The sequence below is a fragment of the Thermobia domestica genome, chromosome 10 (genome assembly GCF_964235325.1).
Source record: "Thermobia domestica chromosome 10, izTheDome1.hap1.1, whole genome shotgun sequence".
Lineage (NCBI taxonomy): Eukaryota > Metazoa > Arthropoda > Insecta > Zygentoma > Lepismatidae > Thermobia > Thermobia domestica.
Genome location: NC_137463.1, coordinates 110,373,992 through 110,397,808, shown reverse-complemented (window position 1 = coordinate 110,397,808; position 23,817 = coordinate 110,373,992). Strand labels below are relative to the sequence as shown.

The 23,817-nt window shown below is 36.2% G+C and overlaps 1 protein-coding gene across 6 annotated transcripts in view; it reads left to right on the top strand.

The window, feature by feature from the left end:
* Positions 1-23,817, top strand: part of LOC145662650 (uncharacterized) — a 293,979-nt gene that overhangs the window by 137,724 nt on the left and 132,438 nt on the right. Inside the window, exon 1 of one of the 6 annotated variants that reach the window (XM_081728442.1) lies at positions 21,865-21,926. The exons of the other annotated variants lie outside the window; for them this stretch is intronic. Coding sequence (XP_081584568.1) covers positions 21,880-21,926 — 47 coding nt within the window. The 5' untranslated portion in view covers positions 21,865-21,879. Of the gene's footprint in view, positions 1-21,864; positions 21,927-23,817 lie in introns of those variants that run through there. 6 annotated transcript variants of the gene reach the window in all.

Sequence of the window (23,817 nt, the reverse complement as noted above, 5' to 3'; positions counted from 1 at the left end):
TATGTATTAGAGTACTAAGTTGTGCAATTTTCGCGTTGATTTGAAATTCTAAGTTATCTTCCACACTCTTCTATCATTCTCTAAATGAAACACCATCATTTTAGGTTTGAAATAACTCTAAGTTAGGCCAGTTTTAGACGAAAGCATTTATCGTAGCATTTCTCGTAGCAGATATGCTACCAAAAATCTCGTATAATATTCTATGGCATGAAAAGTATATTGTGCTTTTACATGGTAGCATTTTGATAAGCATTTTGTCGTGACGTAGCAAACAAATCACTGGAGAAGAGCGCAATTATGGCTCCAAAACTAAAAACAGATATTTCAGTCACTATTTCTTCTAAAGCCCATTTTCGCATATGGTTATTATGATACAAAGGACTTTTAACGGTGCAGTTATACTATACAGATCCATAGATTTTAAAATTTACAGAAGAAATTTCTAATATTTTAATAGAGTAGTGTATAAGTAATGGAAATATGGTGTGCACTTACATCTGAGATGCGTATTTATGTGGAAATATAGAAATTAAGGTCGAACCTGAAATGCACGTAATTTTCAATAAGGTGCCATAAAATTTTGGCAGGTCTGTAACTTCCCCATTTTGTATCGAAAACAGAACCCAACCATCCCCATCGGGGCTTCTAACCCATCCCCACTACTGCTACTACTACTACTACTACTACTACTACTGCTACACTACTACTCCTATTCCAACTACTACTACTACCCGTTCCTACTCCTACTCCTATTCCTACTACTACTACTCTTACTATTACTACACCTACAGCTACTGTTACTATTACTAAGTACTCCTACTACTACTCTTACTACTACTTCTTCTCCTCCTTCTACTAGTCTAACTACTACTACTGCTTACTACTACTACTTACTCCTCCTCCTCCTCTTACTACTACTACTACTACTTATACTATGGATCCGTATAGTAAAACTACACGTTACCACCTGTTAAAGTGAACCTGCACCGGAGAATGCAAGAGCACACCAATAAATGAAACGAGAAAGTTTTTTTTAATGAATTTCTGTATGTATCCGTATAGTGAAACTGCACGCTTTAACTTTGTACAAACAAGGATGTTCCTCATATTTTTTTCATCAACATAATAGGCTAGTATCCCTGCTCTAACTTTTTTCTTTACTACAATTCAATTTCCCACACATCGCTTCCTTTTAACACACCACGGCGCTGCAATCGGAGCAGAAATGCTGGGGAAAATGCTACGAAATAGAGCAGGTTCTATCGACAAGAAATGCCATAGGATATGCCATGGCATGGGAAATGCTATAGGATTTGCTACTTTACACGGTAGGATATCGATGATACGATTTTTGCTACGAGAAATGCTACGATAAATGCTTCCGTCTAAAACTAGCCTTAGCAGCAAAATGTCTCTTGGTTATAAATTTGAATTACGTCCTAAATTTTATATTTATATACGAGTGAGTGTTCAGTCGGTTGTAGGAACTGGCAGACAAACACTCTTCAGAAAAGTTTTTAGTAAGCTGATCAAAGTTCGGAATCTGCAAGGCGTCTCGACTGATTCAGGTTTGTGGCAAATCACAACACTGGATTGAATAACTTGAAAGAACTTGGTCGTGCGCTTTACATCCAAGGCAGTCTTGGGAAGTAACGTAACGCAAGTAACGCGTTACTTTTTAAGTAACGTTTTCTAGTAACGCGTTACTTTTTTCGCGTTATATTTCGGATGAGTAACTACAATATATGTATATTTTTGGGGCGGAAACAAATGTTTCTTTTTCCTGCAAGTGAATTTCTCAGAATGAAACAATCGAGCATGAACTACGTATGTCAGTGACCGACAGACACACAGAGAAACAGTTAAGTTCGTAGGGCCACTTGCTGTTTTTGGAAGATGAGGACAACCTTAGGATAATCACGTGTACTGATTGCAAGCATCTGGAAGATTTGGTTGTGGATTTTGACAGCTCCAAATCAATACATTCAGTGAGTGAACTAGGAGTGCAATGATACCGGTAGTTTATTGGTGTTGTTTTTATAAAGATGGAGGACGAAAATATTTTACCGTTCGAACATTTGAAAGAATACTTTTTTCTTAAAAGCTGAGGATGATGGTGGACAGAATTTTAAAAGTAAATGTCTCAAGTACTAAGGCGGAAAATATTTATCAACAACTAGGGTGCCATAATTAACGATATACAGTAAGGGGTTAATATAAATAAACTGTGTTCTAATGAGCAGGCCTACTTGATTACTAGAAAATAGTTTGCTGATGGTATGTATTATTGGAGTTCTTTCAGATCAGTTTGCTTATCCTAGAATCCCGTTGATTATAGAGTTTGGAACTGCCTTTAAAAAGCATGTATCGATTTTGAGTTACTGGCAAGTTTTGATTCACCCCCAGTTCATGTGTTCTCATTTTATTAGTTGTAGTGTAATGTTTCTCTATATTCTGTATTTTTAATTTTACATAACAACATTGTTATTATTATATAATTAGTTTAGCAGAATAATAATAAACAACCATTTTTTCTAACGCATAGGGATGAGCAAGAGTCAAGCTAAAACTCGACTCGACTTTAATTCAAGTCGAGTTTCGAGTCAAGTCAAAGGTAATATTCTCGAGTTGAGTTCCGAGCCGATTTAGATTTTCGCGTCGAGTTTCGAGTCCAATCGAGTTTGATAAATGACTCGTTCGTTTTAACTCGTCTTGAAATCATGGCCTGATTACACTGGAAAGCGAAAGCCATGAGAAAATGTAAGCTAAACAGTAATATGGAATACTTTTAGTGTTGCTCACGAGAGGGGACACTGCTCGCATCTCGTCTTGATAGCGAGACCACAAGAGAGTTTTTATAACAAGCTCAGTTGGGCTTGGCTCAACTGAGAAGATGGCTCAAGCCGGCTGGCTTGGGGTGAACCATCTGCTCGAGCTGGCTTGGTAGGGATGAGACATCTGCTCGGTTCGAATCAACTGAGCCGAGGGCTTTAGCCGTGTCGGTTGCGTGAGCTGTTGGCTCGGTTCGGGTCGATAGTGAATGAGCTGTGAGCCGAGTTGCTCGAGTCGTTGACAATTCTAAACCCGGGCCGAGCAGTTTTGAAGACATTTGGGCAGTGCCCTATAACTTTTAACAGTGTTTGGCTCGAGCCTGAATACTCAAATTCAGTAGCTCGTAAACAATATCCTTGACTCCTAGACTTCACGACTATCGAGGTTGGCAATAAACTAGTTTTTTAGTATTCAAATACAAACCGCCTATCTTTCATGTTTAATACAGTGTTATAATAATAATAATAATAATAATAGTACGGAAAATTGAAGTAATATTTTTTTCACATATTTAACATATTTTACATATTCCGGCCCTAAAAGTAACGCGTTACTTTCGAAGTAAAGTAACAGTTACTGTTTTGGGGCAAGTAACGCGTTACTAACGTCACGTTTTTACAAGTAACTTACCCAACACTGATCCAAAGCAACCTTTAAAGGAATAAATCCGTTCTCTTGTCAGAGAATTCATAGTCAACGATTCGGTAGAAACTGTATATGGTGAGAGGATCACTCTCAATTCCTTGCAGAAGACCCCCATTTATTACATATCTTAGAACAGTTACAAATTCAAAAGCAGGGTGATTAGCAAGAAAGAAACAGAAGAAAAAGTCCTCAATGACGTGTTTCTTCTTCAGTAAAAGTAATAAAAATAATAACTGGGGGAATAGTTGTAGGATTCACTATAAGGATCGGTAAGTTATTAAACAGAAAGAAAATAGTTTACTATTCTTTCCAGCGGTAGTGAAAGGATTTTTCGATAAGGCTTGTAAAACAGTTGTACTGTATTTGAGCTCCATATAAATTGCTCCCAATGTTCTCAACCCAGAAATTCATTCAGTGCAGAGCTAGGTACTGTTTATGGTATCACTCTAACCTTGGTTCTTCACGCAGGGGAAGTTAGAGTTGCAGCTAAGCACTGTTTACGAGATTTCTCCAACCTAGATTCTACTCGCAAAACGCTACCTCAAAGAGAAGTATGTGTGAAGGTTCAGCTAGGAACTGTTTACAGAGATCGTTCCCGACCTAGCTTCTGCTCATTCGAAACAGACATCAAGAAAGAAAGAAGAAGAAGAAGAAAAAAAAGCTAAGTAATGATTTGGTATCTGGCTCCAGCGAGAGTCTCGCCATCTGCACAGTTTGGCACTGTTTATACAGACGAAGGCCCAACCAAAATTCTTCTAGATTTCTTTCAGAACCGACTGTCTTATTCAAGAATGTAGGGTAAGAGAGTATCTAATTTTTGGCTCAGGTAAGAGTCGTGCTATCTGTGCAGTTTGGCATTGTTTAGAGAAACCAAGTCTTTATGAAGGTTATGTTAGACCTCGTTCAAAGGGACTCAATGAAGACCGCTGTTCCTGGTGTAGCTAGCAATTTTTTTTTTTATAAGAATGCACCTATCAGATTACTCATTCAAACAAATAGTGACGTCAATGGATCCTCTGTTTCTGGTGTACCTGTTCATTCTTTTACAGGATAAGAGAGTACCTGGCTTAAACAAGAGTCTCACTGCCTGTGTAGCTTGCCACTGTGTATAGAAACCAAGTCCGTACCAAGATTATGCTAGAGCTGATTCAAAGTTCACTCAATGAAGGGTAACTGTTCCTGGTGACTCATTGAAGCCCATCTTTTTACGTATATGAATGCGCCACCTAGCGTACACGTTCAAGTAAATTAGAGGGCTGTCAGAGCGAGGAGTACCAAAAATCGCGACCTTTTAAGCAAGTTGTTTGCACATGTTAACCACGTTCCATATAACACGAAATAAAGGACCGTGTACAAGAGTAGGCTTGAGTGAACAGTTTCGCACGACGTGACCAGGATCGTGTATTAGCATTAGAGATCATTTGGGATATAATTGATCCACAAAGTATTTTTTTTTTTTTTATTATTATGATAACTCGTAACACCTTATGTAAGAAAACAAACATGACGCGCATGTGTAGAGGCTAACAGAAAAAATGTGATTGTGAGTAAGGAGGGAGTGTAATCTCAACCGCTGTTCTGGAAGTAAAATTACATTTTCGTTACAGTAATTATTACAATAGTGAATAAGCATAAAAACTTAAAAAAAAAAAAAATACTCAACGAGTGAAGCCATTGTGTATAATATCTTTCTGTAACAACATGATAAGAACTCTTTTTAAAAATAACATAAAACTTCCATATATAAAGAGAATGAAACATTCTTTTAAAACGTTCAGATTATAACAAAGATTAAAGTTTCTGTAATTAAAGATCATAGAACACAATCTTTAATTTTAAAAGAAAATGACGCCAATAATAACAAGGAAATTCAACAGTAATATTAATATAACGTTATTTTTTCTTTTTTATAAATTATGTTTATATTTTTGTCTTTAGAAACAAAGAAATCTTTATGTGAACTGTGAAGAGAGGTCCAAAAAGTTCTCTGATGAGTGCGTTCTACTGGAAGCAGAAAATGGTTCCTTTTAAGAATTGTTTTACATAACGCAGGAAAACAAGTAATATTCGTATAGAATCACTTCTTATGAAAACTATAATGCAGATATAAAATAAATATTAAAAAAAGTAACTCACTACACAGTGCAAAAAATACTTTTAAAAAATCCTCATGTCAAAATAAGGAAGTGTGTGAACCACAAGAAAGAGTCTGAACCATATCCAGAAACCCACAATATAAGAACTACAAGCTTCCGTATATTGGATGAAATTAACTTTAGAGATGAATATTTTGAATACCGCGTAAATCATTAACTGTAAATCTGACGGAGCGTGTTATTGTCAAAGACTATTCATCTCCATTTCAAAATAATCAATAGCGGCGGGAGGAGTTTCCGAATATTATGTAGGTGAAGAGAGCATGTTTGCTTGGATTGGCAATCATAAAACAGAACTTCCCTCGTGGCAAGATGATATGTCAGATAGGGTGCCGGACGATTTAATAGTGTTCAGAATATACTACTAGAAGAGTTTTATTTTTGGCGGTACGTAACGGTAATATGTACCAGCACCTTGTAATAATTATTGCATCGAGAACGGAATATTTCCTCTTCTGACTTAAAAAGGAGTTGACGAGAAACTTCGAAAATACCAAATAGTAAACATATAGTTTTATTGGAAATCAATTTATTGTTTTTCTTTTCCTTTTTCTTTTTCTTTCTATTCAGAGAGTTGTGAATCTTTGCTCCTTCTTGAAGTCAGTTAATTGTATTCAGGGACTAGAAATATTTGGGCCCTTCTGTGTCTCGCTTGCTGTCACGTCCTCGCGCCTCCCCTTTTAAATTTCTTTTTCGCAGGGTAATATAAACCATAAAGGCTCTAAACCGACCATTTGTTTTTTCTGAGAAGACTGACCTCCCACAACGAAATAATGCAACACAATTTTCTGTCTCTGGAGTTCGACTAAACTAAAAGCCAGTACAAAAATTCTGTTGGGACTCCACCTCTGTACTTTCTCCACACGGGAGCCTTTGCTCCGTTCCTGTTTTAATGTATCTAATTAATTGTTTTTATTCATTATTAGGAAGAGGATTAAGTGAAAATATCCCATAGATTATTTTTTTTTGGCGAAGTTTATCCGTTAATTTAGTAGAGGTTTCTCTTTCTATCACATGGAAAGAAATAAGGTCACACTTGCATTAAAATAAGGTGAAATTCCATCATAGAAATGGCATATTTGCCTTTTACATCTAACTGAACGTCTGTTTTTTGCGCAGGAGAAATAGGTTTATGAGAAATACTTGAAAGGATTTATAAACTCTCTCTCCCCCTTTCTTTAGAATGTGTAATTCTGTCCAGTGTATTCCAATGAAAGGAATGGTGGAAACCCGTCTCGATCCAAATGTTCAAATTATGTATTCGGAATAATTCAGTGGCTCCGCGTAGCGTAGTCGCTAACACTCTCGCTTTTTGTGGAAACGGTTCGAGTTCGATTCCCGGTTGGCACACTCGGTTGAAACAGAGTCGATGCTTTTTCAGGCCAGCCATTCTGAGTGAGGTTTCCCCGAGTTTTCCTCATTCATATGCACCAAATTATACATTCTTTATATCAAATCATATCAAATTGCTGTAAATGGCATTATGATTTTTGTCTGTTATAAGCCAGGTATGCAATTCATGTGATATTTATCTAAAAGTAGATTAAGCAATTTGAAAAAGGTTAAATTTTTAATTCTGTTTAATAATTTTGTTTCTACTTGTTTGAAATAGTCATTTGGTGATTATGGTATTTGACATTAATGTCCAGGGTTTGTCCGGAAAGTAATAGCACTGATTTTTTTAAAGTTATTCACAATTTTGACACATCGACTTAATAGTTTTCAAAATATGCCCCTCCTCCATCATCAGCGTTTCCAGCTTCTCTGTCAATCACTGAAGGCTCCCTGGAGCTCAGAAACTGGGATCCTCTTCAGCTCCTTCGTTACAGCCTCTTGAATGGCCTGAACCGAACCGTGGTAACGTCCTTTCATGACTTTTCGGTCGGGGGGAAGAGGAAGAAGTCTGCAGGTTGTCATCTGGGCTTAGGGTGGCTGGAGAAGCTGTATGACACCATATTTGGTCAGGAAGTCTTGACATCAAAGACGGTCGGCGCTTCCATGATCCAGCGATTGCTGGACGGATGCGGGCGACTCCATGTAGAGGTCTGTGCGGGCCGGAATTTTTAGCCTGGGCCCGGCCCCGCCCCGTAAATTTACAATGTGAGGCTCGACCCGAGTCCAAAATGTGTTTTAGCATTTAGGCCCTAGCCCGGCCCGAGGTCGTGTGATGATCAAATGAACCCGAATTACAGAAACTTAATAAGTAACTCAAAATTGTATTTTTATTTACAGCAATTAGAGGTTTAATTTTGCAGTTGTGCTTTAAAAGTTTCCAGAAAGAACGGTGCAATATATATCGTTGTACAGTATATTTACAAAGTTAGGCCTGAGAAATGTGGTTATATATTTAAAAATTTACGGCCCGAGCCCGAATTGATATATGTTTTGTAAGCCCGCGGGCTCGCCCGAGCCCGTGCAGACTTCTAACTCCATGTTCTGAGTCTTTCAAGTACTTCCATGTAGAATGCAGTATTCATAGTCTGAATAGGCGGTACAAACTCTCTGTGAACCACTCTTTGCAGGAAAAAAAAAAAAAAAAAAAGTCATGCAGGCGTTTTTTGGGATCACTCCATAAGCAGTCCAGTGATCATGTTATGGGTCTCACTCGCAATTTTATCCAGTTCCACGCAAAACCACCGCATAACGCTGCTCTAACAAACAATTCATTGTGGGGATGACAGAGCACCATGAAAGGGGTTTACCTTAAACGTTCACCTCGATCTACACTCCGTGAAGGCGCTTCTGGTGCGCTGGTAGCCAAGATCCCACCATCCAACCAGCGCAGTAACATCCTCGTCCTTCACCACGTTCTGGCGAGAAAAAAAAAAAAAAAAAAAAGTCGTACTACTATCCGGACAAACCCTATACTTCGAATGTGCATTACCTCGACCGTCTCGCTTGTGCTACTGCTGTTGTAGACCCATCAAAAATTTTGTTGTTTTTCAGTGCACACTGTATAATAAGGATAGCATTGAAGGTTTTTGTTTTACATGTAGATTTGAAATATGTAATAACTTGACGTAGTACCACTTAAAAAAAAAATACAACTTCATATTGGGTCGGCAACACTATTAACCTCGTGTTATCGTACAGTATGCCTAATATTGTCCCCCTGGTGAAATTTGCATGTACAAAATGTCAACGACTTTTGTCCATTAATGTAAAAGTTACAAGGGCTTATCAACATAAATGGTCCATTCTATACATACAGAGTGGCCCAAAAGTAGGTATACAGCACCGTACTAATCAGCTCATTGCATTTTATGTCATTTCTTACTGTTATCCATCAGGTAGACTGAGTTTCTTTATTATTTGTTCTTATTTTTTTTTTAAACTTTACTTTAAGCTCGGAACAGCTGAAGCAAGTAAACCCATAAACTAGAATGTTATACTTGATCAGTGCAGGAGTGTATACCTACTTTTGGGCCACCTTGTATGCAACAGAAGTCCTGACTGACTGATCAATGTCCAGGCCAAACCACTCAAGGTGGAAACTTGGAATTTCGACAGCGCATAGCATTTGTAATGCAAGGTCTTACTAAGGAACATTTTTTTTTTTTTTTTTTAAAGTAGAAATTCGACGTGGCAGCCAGGGTTGCAATTATTATCTTAAAATGTCCATATCTAGAAATCTCCGAAGGGTAGAGACATGAAAATCGGTATATGAGGTTCTCATTTAAAATTATAAGAAATGAGTTCCAGTATTTTTTAGTATTCGATGTGGAGGAGAGAAAAAGGGGATGAGAAGGAAAAGGGATGGGAATTACAATTATAAGATGTATATATCTCGGACTCTTTGAAGATTAGGGACATGCAATTCGGTATTGGGACTCAAGGGCGCCGATTCCTCTGCAATTGGGTGGCATTCATATGTGTATTTGGATGCAGACAAGGGTCTAAGAAGGCATATATATGTGGATTTTAAGACAAATTGAATTCAAATTATGCCAAATATTGTATATTCATAACAAATACATATAACAACATATTCATAAAAAATACATGGGGCCTACATGATCATTGGGGGGTCCCGGGAGCTAGCGCCCACCCAGCATCGGCACTCTTCTTTGGACTTCTCATTTAAGATAATTAGACACGTGTTTCACAGTTTTTTTTTTTCCTTAAATATTTGCCCTACAAGGGAAGAAGATAGCGAGTAGGAAAAAAAGAGTGAGGTTTCAATTGTTAAAATAAGATTACCACACCTCGCAATCTGTTCAAGTTAGATTCATGAAGTTTGGTATTTAGGCTTTTTTAAATTTAAAAGATAGGGAAGTCAGTTGAATATGAGCATAGTTAATGAAAATACTCATATATCTCAAAAATGATGTACTACAGAAAGAAAAATGTCTCATTAAAAGACGGCCTGATCTTTCGTCTAGAAACGCTGAAAAGTACAAGGTTATACATACTTTTGTTCGTAATAAACAGGTTAGTAAGGTAGGTGCGCAGTGCTCATATTTTCCGTAGTACAAGGGTAATATGAGCACTTCGTAGGGCAAATATGAGCAGCATTTCTTTTTTAATATTTTCACATAAAATGCAAAGCAGGTACGAAAGAATGTACAAAAGAAGAACTAAACGTAAATGATTACAATAACGAGCAAAAGATAGTTGCACATACACGTAAAACACATTTCATTTCAAGAGTCCTGTCTATTGGTTTGACGTAAACATCTAGGCATTAAATCTGCTACAATAATCACAAAGAAAGAACTCAGGGCACTGAACGTTCACACAAAGAACATGATACCAGTCTTGGTGCATATCACACTTGATCCATTCTTACCCTTTGGAGTCTCTAGTAAACTTTCCTTCACAAATATGGCAAAGACTTTTATTCTCTTCACATTATGTGAATGTGACTGTCCTCTTTCTTGGCGCAGCATTTCTGGCGTTTTCTTCAATGAAATTATTATAATCCACTTGAGGTTTAGATTTATTTATGGCTGTCTGCGAGCTTTAGATTTATTTATGGGTATTTGCGAGCTTTAGATTTATTTATAGACGTCTGCTTGTTCACCTTCTCCGCACGTATAGACTGTGACAACACCCATCCCACACAGGGCTGGGGTGATAGACTGGAAATTGACGAAATGTATCCAAGCTGATTATGAACTTGAAAATTGTAAAATTTATATCATCTATGTTATTATAAATTATATTATTACTGAATGTCTACTTTAGTTAACATCTGCAAAAGCTCTTCACGTCCATTTCTCTCATTACTTTAAAAAAAAAAAAAAAAAAAAAAATGTGTGCCCATATTAAACTGAATTCAAAAGCTCATATTTCACCGACTGTTAATGATATTTTAACGTGTTGTGATTGACAACCCTGTTTATAGAAAAGAAGTGAACAAAAGACTGGCGTTATGTTCCTAGGTAGAACTGACTATAAATTCAGTCACAAATTATATACAACGCATGGATACCAAGTTTTAGCTTATTATCAATCACCCTGATTTAATTATAGCTCTAAAAATCTGCACTTTTTTATTCTCCGTACCTGTAAACTTCTCTTATTTCACAACAACTGCAGCGAACGAAATTGGCAAATTCATGAAACTTCCAACAATGCTATGAACTTCGCTATTTTACTCTTGCGCAAGGTATATGTGTGCTGTGTGAGTTTAAGCTTCGTGCTGCTCATATTTTCGGACTGCTCATTAGGGTGGAGTGAAAAGAGGAAAAAAAAAAATCGATTCTGGATAGGGGGGCAAAATTTGCATCATATTATAGTACTTTACCATGGAAAATTTCAATTCTCTAAAATCATTTTTATCCGGGGCGCAATGAGCCCTAAGTTTGATAGATTATGCAAATAAGTGAAAAGAGGTCACTTTTTTAAAAAAATCTAAATTCGAATTTGGATATGGGGTAAAAGTTGCATCATATCGTAGTTCTTTAGCCTACCATGTAAAATGTTAATCCTCTAAAATATTCTTAGCCTGGGGTCAATGGGCCTTAAGTTTCGTAGATTTTGTAAACAAATACACGTTTGTTGTGTATTTGTGTAATTATTAGACAGCTTTTCGCTTGAAGTAGACTGTAATTTGAGGGTGTTAAGATTCGTTGTCGTCACGAGTTGAATTTCTAAGGCTACCGAAGTTCATATTCTGTGTTACATCAAGCCAGAATTCACCACTAAGAGGTGGCTGCCGTCGAGTTCAATCCCACCCACCCGCCAACATTAGATTAAATGTTTCATAAGTTTCGTTCACGTCTTTCTGCAAAATACTGCGACTTTGTCTCAAAAGTAGGCATGTATTTTCTCGAGTCAATTTTGGAACGAATAAAGAAATAGCTCTCTCGTGCCCCACATACTGAAAGAAGTTTCACTAATTATTTCCACTAATCTTTCCACTACTTGCGTATATTTCAACTCAGGGATATCAATACATGTATTTTCTGAAGCGTGAATTTCTTGCAATTTTTCATCTGTCTCATGAGTCAGTATTAGCGTTCTGTTATGTTACACTCATTCCAGTTTATCATTTCTGTGTAATTATTAGTCTAGAAGTTTAATACTGGCACTTCGAAGGAACGAATTTCAGAAGGTTTATACTGCTTTCTGGATTGGAATATTTTATCAGCAGCAAGGATTCGTGTAGTTGATCTGTCGACATCAATCATGGCAATGAATGTTTTGAGGATTCGCATAGAATGCATTTCTGGAAATTACTTTATTGACTGCAGTCTTGTATAGTTCTTGCAAACATCGCGGAAGTTTTATGGTCAGGAACAAATGTTTAGCTCCGTATTTGACAAGAGGTTTCAGTTTGATGTTCAACCACACTGGTGCATATACTTTTACCACAAACTTTGATAGAGTTTTGAGCTCCTCTGAAGGATTTGGCATTGAGATATACACCTATAGACGCAAAAGTCTGTAAGCCACTATTAACCAGCAAATATAACCAAGTTTCCCAGGTTTCTTAATCTGCTAGGCTTTTATCAGTCTCATCTTATTACAGATTGGGGTATTTCACACAAGTACCTCTGATCATAACTGAGATCAGGCACATTTAGGAGTGTAGGAGGTTCTGAAGAAATCTTTTCGAAGCCGTACATTGAATTTGTTTCACAATTCACAAATGATCTACCAATAGAGCCAAAGAAAGTGTAAGGGTAAAGTGTAAGTACTTACACCATCGATTTCTTTTAGTAAATGATAAAGTGGTAGTTCAATGAACTGCAATAAGCATATGCACCACTGCAAGGGTCTCCCTAAATGGTTTTCGAGCACTCTAATCACTCCTCCTTTTGACCCAACATTAATATTAATGTCATCGCAGCCGATAGCTATCACATCTGATAGGTCCACATTATTTTCTTGTAATTCGCGGCAGATGAAACTAGCAATATTCTTTGCTGATGCTGATCCGGTCAAAGCACTTCCGGCATAGCCGAAAATTTGTTTCCCGGTTCTATGCGGATAGAATAATGTTCTTCTGTTTTCATATTTCTGACTTCCGGACATCGTGAGCGTTTGGTCTTTTTTCCAATCAAAATAGATGATACGAGGTTTCACTTTATTAACAGTCTCTTTAGTTCTTACACTTATACCATTTTTCACAACCTCTCTTTGAATTTTACTTCGGTCAATTATGTTTTGGGATTGCTCTAGACTCACATATTAAAAATCTTCCAAAACCGCCGTGGCAATTGCTGTAATTTTTCTTCTAGTCATGCCGGTTTTCTCCTTCACTTTTGCTAATGTTGGGACGAATTTTCTCATTTGCGTTCTCATCTGTGCTTGCTCTCTTGTTTTCTTCAAAGGATATTTCCAACTAAAATTGATCTCCCCCAGCTTCAGTGTGTTCTTTATTGCCTTCCTATCTTGTTTCCGAAGATGACAAGTAGTCTGAAGATTCGATAATGTAACTATAGTAGAGTATAATACTCTTTGGTTGATTCACCATAAGATCGCTATTTGGCTTTCCTTCGTTCTCTTTTCTTGAATTTCTTTATCCAAGTAATATCAACAATACCGAATACCGAATATCATTTTTATTCACCACCCAGCAACACAACTAGGCTAGTTATCGCACGGGGCAAGAACTCGCCTTAGCACTTCCCGACCAACCAAACCAAAAGGCTCCCCAATTATACCTGATATTGGCATCAGACAGTAGTTCTCCTATTCCATTCTTTCTTCAAGTGGTAAAGCTTGATTTCACATAGTAGTACATATTTCAATTTTTAGTACAAGATAAAACACTAAACTACTTTGTAACTGATGACAAATAATCTGAGAGGAGCAAGCTTGACACATTCTTACAGTCTTAACGAAATAACTGCAAATCTCAATGTTTTTGGAATTATATCAGGATGTGGATATGTGTAGAATGAATCAACAGTCTGTTGCTTTAGAAAAGAATATTTAATTATGAAAAACAATCAAGCTGTTGTTTTGAGTATACTCGAACATTTTACAAATCTCTTAAATCAATGTAAGTTAAATGGAAACACAGAAAGCTGGAACTAAAATTTAACCTTGCAGGCTCTTTTGGATGCAGAGGTTTTTATAATGTCCTCAAAACATAGCTTTGAAGATAACTTATGATCTATGGATATGATCCTAAGGTTGGTGAGTCGTTGTTGCCCTCTTAAGTTTCTGAGGTAATTTTTTTTATAATCTTTAGTTTGTTAAAACTCCTTTCCTTGCTTTATAGTGAAAATAATTATTTGCCCAGTTTTGCGCTCCCCAATTCGGCTCCCGGGGCACAAGCCCCGTTTCTCCCCTAGTTACGTCACTGTCACCACCAACCAAACTATTATACTATTAACAATACTGCCAAAAGTTCATTGTAGGATATCAGAAGACTTAATAAGACTTATTAAGATTCAGAAGCTTTTTTGTATGACAAACTCACAAAATGCTTATAGTTGATCACTTTTCGTCTTATTATTCCCAAGTTTCAGGACCATTGCGCCCCGGCTAAAAATAATTTTAGAGAATTAAAAACTCATGTTGTTATCTATTGAGAAAGGATGCATCTTTTGCCCTCTATCCACAATACAAATTAAAATCTACATTCATCAAAGATTTGCTAAATAGTTACATAGTAAACGGAAATTGATTTGCAAAATCTCAAACTTAAAGCCCCTTGCGCCCCGGCTAAAAATTATTTTAGAGAATTGAAATTTTATACGGTAAAGTACTACGATATGATGCAACTTTTGCCCCCTATCCAAATTCGAATTTCGAAAGAAAATTTTTCGCTTCACCCTACTGCTCATATTAAACTGACTTCCCCTATATTGAAGCGTTTATTGATATTTTCCTTACAACGAAAAAAAAAAAGCAGGGAAGAAAACAGTGGGGTCTGTAATTGTTAAAATATACTATAGTTCGATATTCCTTAAGAGAAGAGACTTGTTTGACTGTTTTCCGATGTTTTCCTTGGAGAGAAAAAATGGGAGGGGCCGCACTTGTTATAATAAGATGACTATATCTCGAAATTCCTGAAGATTAGACATATGTTAGGGCATATGTTAGGGATATGAGAGGTGCGAGGCAAATGCTGGTGCTTGGGCTGGAGGCAAAGTCCCCAGCTAGCTGAAGGCCTGTACATATAATTTATATCAAACTCAAGGCAAGCAATTGTCCCCTCTCTGCAGCTCCAAGTGACGCCCCTGCGCCAAACATGTAAGCATATATGAATATAGATACCGCACTAGAACGTGTGGTTCATTACTTTACAACTGTGAGTGGTGCAAAGTTAGCTTGTAGTGATCACTTAAGAGGTTGGTGAAAGACTTTTCACACTTGTTTTCATTTACACGATCACCATCGATTGCAACGGTAAAAATAATGTTATTTATGCCATGCAAGTTTATAGGCCTACTGTAAATCTGTACTTAATTAATAGTTATGTGATATGAAAACAGTGATCAAGAAAGCATTGGAATACTACTACAGCTATGAAGATACGTGCTGTTGGAATGTTGTATAGTCAGCGAAATCCTATATTCTTAATCTGCATGGAAACTTTTTTTTTTTTTTTAAAGTATTGAGAAATCAACTTAAATCACGAATGAAGCAAAAATTACTTTGTCGTTAAAACCCACAGTGATTTGGAATGAATAAAGGTGATAATTTAACAGATAACATGTGTTTGTGATAATTTCATTAATAACATATATTGGAATTGCCTTTAAAGTATTCTACTTCATTTATCTTTACGCCCTTCCTCCTTTTATTTCAACTTCAGAATAATACGTGTTTTGTACAACGAATTTCGCAACCGTGAAAGCTGGCAAGTTTTTAAAAATTTGCCTTCCATAATTATATTAGCCTTCGGCTAACTGGAGACTTTGACCTCAGATCGCCCAATTTTGCTTAGCCTATAGGCCCTCACCTCATCTTTCAGCCTTTATTTACATTCTTTTCACGGCAAACCTGCGTCTATGGCATTATTTTTTGCGAAAACTTTAAACCCATTTCCCGCCGTAGAATACGTATTTCAAACAAAGTGGAAATTAACTACCCATATCTGCACAAGTAATAATAGTGATCAAAAATTCATTTCAAATGATTCAGTCTCCCCTTTCCCCTGATGACGAGACTGACAACCTCAAAGCCATTTCTGTATATAGACTGGAATAGTGGTGACGTCATTTCCTCTCCGTTACCATGGTGATCGCCATTTTGTTTTCTATACAAACGTGAGAGTGTAAATGAGGTGTTGAGTAAACAATGGCTATGAAATTATTTAGAATTTTTAAATACTTTGAGAACGAAGTAAAGTTGGTGGGAAAAGGCGAAAATGCTCCTGAATCAAATCACGTGTCTTCCGTAATGTAAAATTGTGAATTTAAATATTTAAAAGGCAGAGTGGAGGCAGACCTGAAGAACTGAAGTTGAGGTAAGTTTGTATCCATTATTTGTTAATATAAATGCCTCGATGTGTTGCACAGAAGGGGAACAAACCTTATGTAAAGATCGTGTTGATTTGTCTGTATCATGTAATATTACAATTGTGTGTTCTGATCGAATCATATTTGCTCATTTATTTTGCCTTAGTAATTTTACGTTTACGATTAAAAATTTTATGTTGGCTACAGAATATCGAAAATCTTTAGTAAAGAATTCTAGGATATTGCTTGTTCCATTTCTGCTCAATTACATTAATGCTTACAATCAAATACATAACATATCACCTATTTATGCGTTATTTCTCAGCCTTCGCTCGTGTTTGTATAGAAAATAAAATGGCGATCACCATGGCAACGAAAAGGATGTGACGTCACACTATTTCAGTCTATTATTCAAGAAAAGGTAGAAATTGCCCCTGTTCTCTCGTTAAAAATGGAATTTCCTGAAACACTGCTACTGTTTTGAATAAGGAGTTTATATACCAAGTTTCAAATCCCTAACATATTTCTAATCTTAAAAGATTTCGAGATATGGCCATCTTATTGTAACCCTACTTTTTTTCTTCTTTATCTTTTTCTTCCCATCAAGGAGAAGTATCAAGGAAATGCTAAAATATATGTCTAAATTATTTTAAATGAGAAGACCATATACCAAATTTCAAGTCTGCACCGTTCAGAGATTCGGAGATATGGGCATTTTACTATAATAATTGCCACCTTCAATTTCCCCTTTTCTTCGTCCACTTTCCAAAATTCCTTCCTTGGTGGTTTTTTATGTTATAAATTCTATGTACTATATAAAAAAATAAAGTTTTTAGCTTAAGCAGTTTGTATTCGAATTTTTATGTTATAGAAATGTACTTTTTCCTTTCCGCATTTCTTCTTTCCTTGTACGGAATATATCTAAAAACGCTTAAACACGTCTGTAATTGTTTTAAATAAAAAGTCTAAATTACCAAATTTCATGTCTCTAATCTTAAAAGATTTCGAGATTCGCCATCTTATTTCAACAGTTGCAAACTCCCATTCTTTTTTTTCTCCTCGTCTTTTGTCTACCCTTATAGGGAAAATGTTAAAAAAAAAAAAAAAAAAAAAAAACTAAAACACGTCTAATTATTTTAAATGAAAAGTCTAAATATTTAGTGAAAACGCATTGAGAAAGGAGAGAATCATGTTCGTTAGAATTGCATTAGTAGCCTCGATATACTCTCTGATGTTGTGTGATGAGTTGGGCTCGAAAGTTCATAACCTAAAACATAGAGCTCTATGATCTATAATTCCCTTAAACACATGGAAAAATGACCTAAAAATTGTGAAAAGTATGATTAAATTTGTAACTGTAACTTAATATAATACAACAAATATACCAAATGATTGACATCTTGTTCGCGATTCCAGAAAAATAAGATTTCTCTTCAGTTGAAATGTGTAAGCTTGATTTTAAATGAAAATAACCAAATAAAATAAACATTTAAACAACTTAATGATTAAGACAAATACAGTAAATTATTCAGCGTAAAATGCACTTATTTCCCCCATCTTGGCCTACATTGTAGGATAGTGTTCCCATGTCCTGCGCGTTACTGCAAAGACGAGGAAATAATGCCTTTATGTAAATCGTGTAATTATTGTTTAGAATTAGCAAATTGTATATGGGAAATCGGAAATTGAAAATCAGGGACACATTCGCGCTGGGGGACTTGCTAGACATGCTGCCTCTTTGCACCAAGATACAGATCATCGAAAAAGTAACAAATATAAATGTCCGAAATCATTTTAAAAATAGTACACATAGAAAAATTTTGGAAATACTTAATGAAAATGAAAACGCCAGGTTTTCCCACTTACATTACATGTGGTTGCGAAACATTACCATTGTCCTCACAAGATCAAAGCAAGAAATATCTGTAGTTCTATCTGTATAAGAAAATGTGTTTACTTCGATGCAAAGTTTCGACCGTGTTGTCAAAAACAGGCTAGCGGATCTAGTGTGAACTCCAATTGTATACTTCAAGCTTTCATTCTCGAAGTGCGCACTTTTTGTCACGGCCATAAGCTAAACGGGGAAAAAGTTTTTTGGGTTGATGCAGACTGCTATGGATTGAGGCCCAATATGCTCAGAATATTCAGAATGAAATAACATTTTGTTGCCATTATTTTTAATAAGGTGATAAAAGCTCATGGATTACATCAAATCGGGAGAAAGTGGAAAATTTAGTCCAAATATGAATGTTCTCGTATAATACGGAAACATTGACAATCTTACTGCTATGTGAAGATTATCGAGCACCAAAATTTCCTTCACGAATCGTGAAGCACCTTTGATATATGCAGAGAATGACCTGGTAACATGAAAAGTTCGTAAATGGTGGTTTGAGTGAATGTTGATATTTTCGTGTGTACATAAACATTACATTTTTATTCGAAGGACACGTTTGTGTGTTTTGGAGAAGGTTTTTGTGTTGAAAATTGTGTGGGGTTCTATGTTTTAGATGTATATCGCTTTTGCATCACTATTAGTTTTTTTTGTTGACACCGTATCCTGAGAATATTGGCAGATATTAAATTTTGTGAGGGTTATAATTTGTAAATTACACAAGATTTGTTGATATAACACCGGTATATTCGAGACCTATGCACAAAGTCAATATGATTGTTATTGAGGCTCCGTAGTATTTATTTTGTATATACTATGCGTGATATTCGAAAACGTTATGTAGGCATACGAAGTTCTTTTTTTTTTGCTCATATCACCGGTTTCGCCAAATCAACGATGGTTTGATTATGTATAATTAAATGTGTAATTTCGTATTTGTATAATAAGCTAAAATTAGTTCGACTCTAAAATTAGAATTTGACTCGGCAAGTCTTTACTTTGACTCCAAAATTTGTACTTGTGCTATTACCGAATTGGAATAAAACTTACAACCATATTTCATTAAGCTTTCACCGTATTGCGACAGGGACATAGTCCCGAATTGCCTACATGGAACAAAACCGGGAAAATTCATTTCATTTTACATCCTGATGATTACTTTTTAAAAATATTTGGTGCTATCTTATTTTGTGGGAAGAGGAAATATGAATTCTGATTTCGAAAGAGAAACATCAGAAATGAAAGCCATTACTGCTGTATCGCCGGATCATACGAAAATCGAGAAAAAAGGAATAGTATTTGGTTTCTTCCCTATAATACGAGGTTGTGACCCTGGTTCACTTGGGTAGTGACTATTGTTCTAAACACTGTGAACGTATGGCGTAAAAACTAGTGCATAAAACACGAACAAACTTGTGCTAGGTGGCAATCAAAAAGCATAAATACTATCTAATCAGGGGAGCCTGAGCCGTTAGCAAGAGTGTGCGTCCGTAGAAGGCAGGCGCGTCAGTTGCGGTGGGCATACACAAACGAGGATAGTGGAAAAACACTTTATATGCCATAGAATGCATGGCTTGTGTTGCACAGCTTTGGGAGAGATACAAGTGTTATTCAGAAGTACCAAAATGTACTAAATTAGGTTAGATTCGATTTGGTTTAGTTGGATGTTCCTATTCTTTTCTGTAGTTTCAATTTGTTTCCACACTTACGATAAACTGTTCGCCTGTTTAGTAGAACATGCCGTTTACACAATTTGAACAACTGTCACTGATTATTTTTGTGTAACTTGATAAAACACGATGTGACACAATTTTGTCATGTACGCACCATTTCCACACTTTTCCATTAATCATAACAAATGTACTTCTGCATGAAATAGTCCTTTCTGCCACCATATATAGTGCCGCTCACAACGTACAAACAACTAACAACAACAAGTATTTTCTTAACTTCAACTATTCCCCTTACCTTACTTTCTCTTACTCTTCCTCACAAGCCAAAATAAATTCTCCAATTCATCTGGTAAAATTTCTAAAATTGGTCTGGCGATACAGTAGTTAACTCGAAATCAAAAGGCATTAGTCGATTCTTCCAGCAAATTTTGACAAATTTCTTATACCTTTAGGTTAGGTTAGAGCTTCTAAAATACTGGTAACATTTGTTACGTTCAAAGCAGTTTTACTGCTTACCAAATTTTGACAATTTCTTGCATTTTCGGGCTAAGTTAGAGCTTTCAGATTTGTTCTCTCATTCAGAATTCTGTTCAATATGCTGTGGACTGACAGGAATGATTTATATTCACAGTCTCATTTCTTCACAAAAAATGTTTCACATCGTATTTTACCTATAAATTTTCTATTTGGTAGAACTATGTGCTCGAGTGAACCCAATCAAATATATGTAGGCTATGTGGAACTTACATGTGACATGCATAAAATGCGAGAATATGTAATACAAGATCTGCACTTGTAAGCACATAAGAGTGTACTGTTAAACAGGGAGGCCATAAAATGTAGTGTTATAAGTCGTGATCCATAATGTTCGAAGTATCCGTAAGGTGTCTGACTTGTTCCAGTTAGCGGTCTGAAGTAACGTGCTGGAATGATGATAATGTCCGAAAACATTATAACGGAATGGCGGAAGTCAGCGATGTCATTTTAAATGTCAAAAGAAAATTGAAGCAGAAGTTTAAATTTGCGGACACTGGAAAGGGATAAAACATTAGAATTTCAGAAAAACTCTCGTATGTATACTAAGGTAGAAATATGAAGTGGAAAGTATGTTCTTTAACACGTAACTCCATAAACAAGTCATAATGAATTGAAGTGCTATATGAAGACAGTATACCCAGTGATTAGACCTGTTCGTAACCATAGAAGTATTACAATGATGTGGCACACGCAATGCGTTTTTTTTTTATATATCATGTGAAGTGCTTCTCACTATCTTCGTTTTGTTTTTAGTGTCCACCTATCACAAGTTCGTTCGTGTTTTATGTATTGCAGTTTTTATGCCACATGTCCACGTGCTGTATTTATAGTCAGCCTTCCTGAAGTCAATCGGCAGCTATTAATGCAACTCCCTTAAAAAAGACATTTTCTAAGGCAGTAAAAGTTCACATCTTGGGTACTCTGTATTGCCGGAAAAAGATGAGTTAATTTCCAAGTAAAATACTAGGGTTCGGTTGTTGGATCAAACTTAGGATTATTTGCGTGCTTGAAACAAAACTTACAAGAAATAATTCTGAAGGCAGATAAATAAAATAAAGTGTTCATCAGGGTGTCAAGTGGAACAAATTTCATATCTGTTACATTTATGCTACTGTTTTTCAAAATGACCCAATTTCCGCCGTCGTATGTGCGTGAAGTAGGTATTTTTAGTCTCTATTTTCAGAATAAAGAATTAAGTTGGATCTGGGTAATAGCTCTAGGGTGGATCCAGAAGTGAACTCTAGTGTTTTGAGTTTGGCCTCTCTCCTCCGCAACGTATGAAAGGACATTTTGAAACTCACATGTTTATCTGGGAGCAAAGTTTGTAAGTTTAGTTATATTCGGACCACTTCTAGAGTATGCCACTATGATGATAAAGATAGGAATTTAAAGAAGTATGTGAAGTTTTTTGTTTTAATTCGACCAAACGTTTTAGCTAGCTAGCTTCAAGAGTCAAATTCTAATCTTAGTTACATCTTGTAAGATTGCGCAGTATGGTGTGTAGCCCCAGTATACAAATGATAATATTCCATATTTTATATCTTTTACGTGGTACAAGCTGAACTGCCATTTCTTGATATCCTTTTATCCTTACAGTGGCCTTGCGTAGTGTAGTAGCTAACGCTTTGGCCTTTGGTGCGAGGGTTGCAGGTTCTGCCCCCGGTGTGGACACTCGGTCGGAAAGGCTTACAAACCTTTGCAGGCCGACCATGCTGAGTGAGGTTTATTTCAGGGTTTTCCTCATTCACAAGCAAATGCGCATAACGATCCTAAGCCGCTTCCTTCCTTTGCCACCTTCCCGGGTAGTGTGATCGCCGAGGGACGTCATCCCTCATTCGTGACGGTCTAAAATGGCCATATCTGCTGGAATCCCAGAAATACCATTTCTGATTCTTCCGGTTCTTAGTGCAGGTGAAAGATTCGCGTATATTACACGAAGTAAGACATTATTCTAGGAGGTATACGTATATAATTGCGTATGTTTGGTACAGGGTGCATTATTCGGAATCAGTCTTACCTTGCAATTCGGACTTATTCATATCAAGTATTTAACTTCCACTACATACTCTTATGGCTCTCAGGCTTATGACTACAGAATGGACCGAAGTTAAATACTAGATATAAACAGCAAATAGTCCAAAGTACAAGGTAAGATTTTGTTTCAAGTATGCATATAGAAATTTAAATGACGGCTAGTCGATATTTTTACGTATCGTAATGTAGTAGGCCTATTTGACTATGAAACGCATATCAGAAGGACAATGATTTCTGAGTGAAAATAGTACAAAAGTAGGAGAAATCAAATTCTTTGTTTTGTAGGTGAGATTTGCCGTAGCTTATAATATTTTTGTAACTCGTAAAGCAAAATTTCACACATATTGTTGCAAAATATAAATTTTTCAGAAAGTGTTCCATGTGTGCCATAAAATATTTATCGTAGGAGTCTGTCTTTACTACTTAGGCATAAACTAGTAAAATATAGAAAATACGCAGATCCTTATTAATTTAATGGAAACTCATCAGAGTGATTCCATTTCAAATCGTCCAGGGTGTCTTAGATTTATTTTATTTTTTACAATGAGAAATTACATACAAAATTATTAGACCCATATTTTTTCTTTTTGCTGAAAAAATTTCGGCTTCGTTATACAGCCTTCCAAAATGGCTGCCCGTCTCTCGTATTACGCGAAAAACTGAAAAACGTGTCATATTAAAAGTTTTATTGTAGAGAAACGAGTGTACTTAGTAACATACTTCGTCTGTTGGTCCAATAGGAACCGCACAATTCACTCGCAGTGTTGCCAACTTTGGTCCTCACTAGCCATAGCAACCATCTGCTTCTAGCATCGAAATCTACTCAATAAGGTTTCTTGAAAATGTACAGGGCTTACGTTTCTGATTATTACATCCTACGTTATAGTGTAATGAAAAGCTGAAAATTTCATTAAGGCACTATGTTTGCCCGCCATTTTCTAAAAAAAAAAAAAAAAAAAAAAAAAAAAAAAAAAAAAAAAAAAAAAAAAATTAAAAATCTGAATTTTTTACAACAATTGGTGAAATACCTAAGTATTTAATATCCATTAACCGTTCATGCGGCTGCAGCCCCTAACGTTCGTAATTAATTATTTAAATTTCGGTTTTTGTACTTGGGATGGACATTTAAGTCCTGTATACAAGGCAATCTAAAAAACAGTACGAAAATTTTGAGAGTTGAA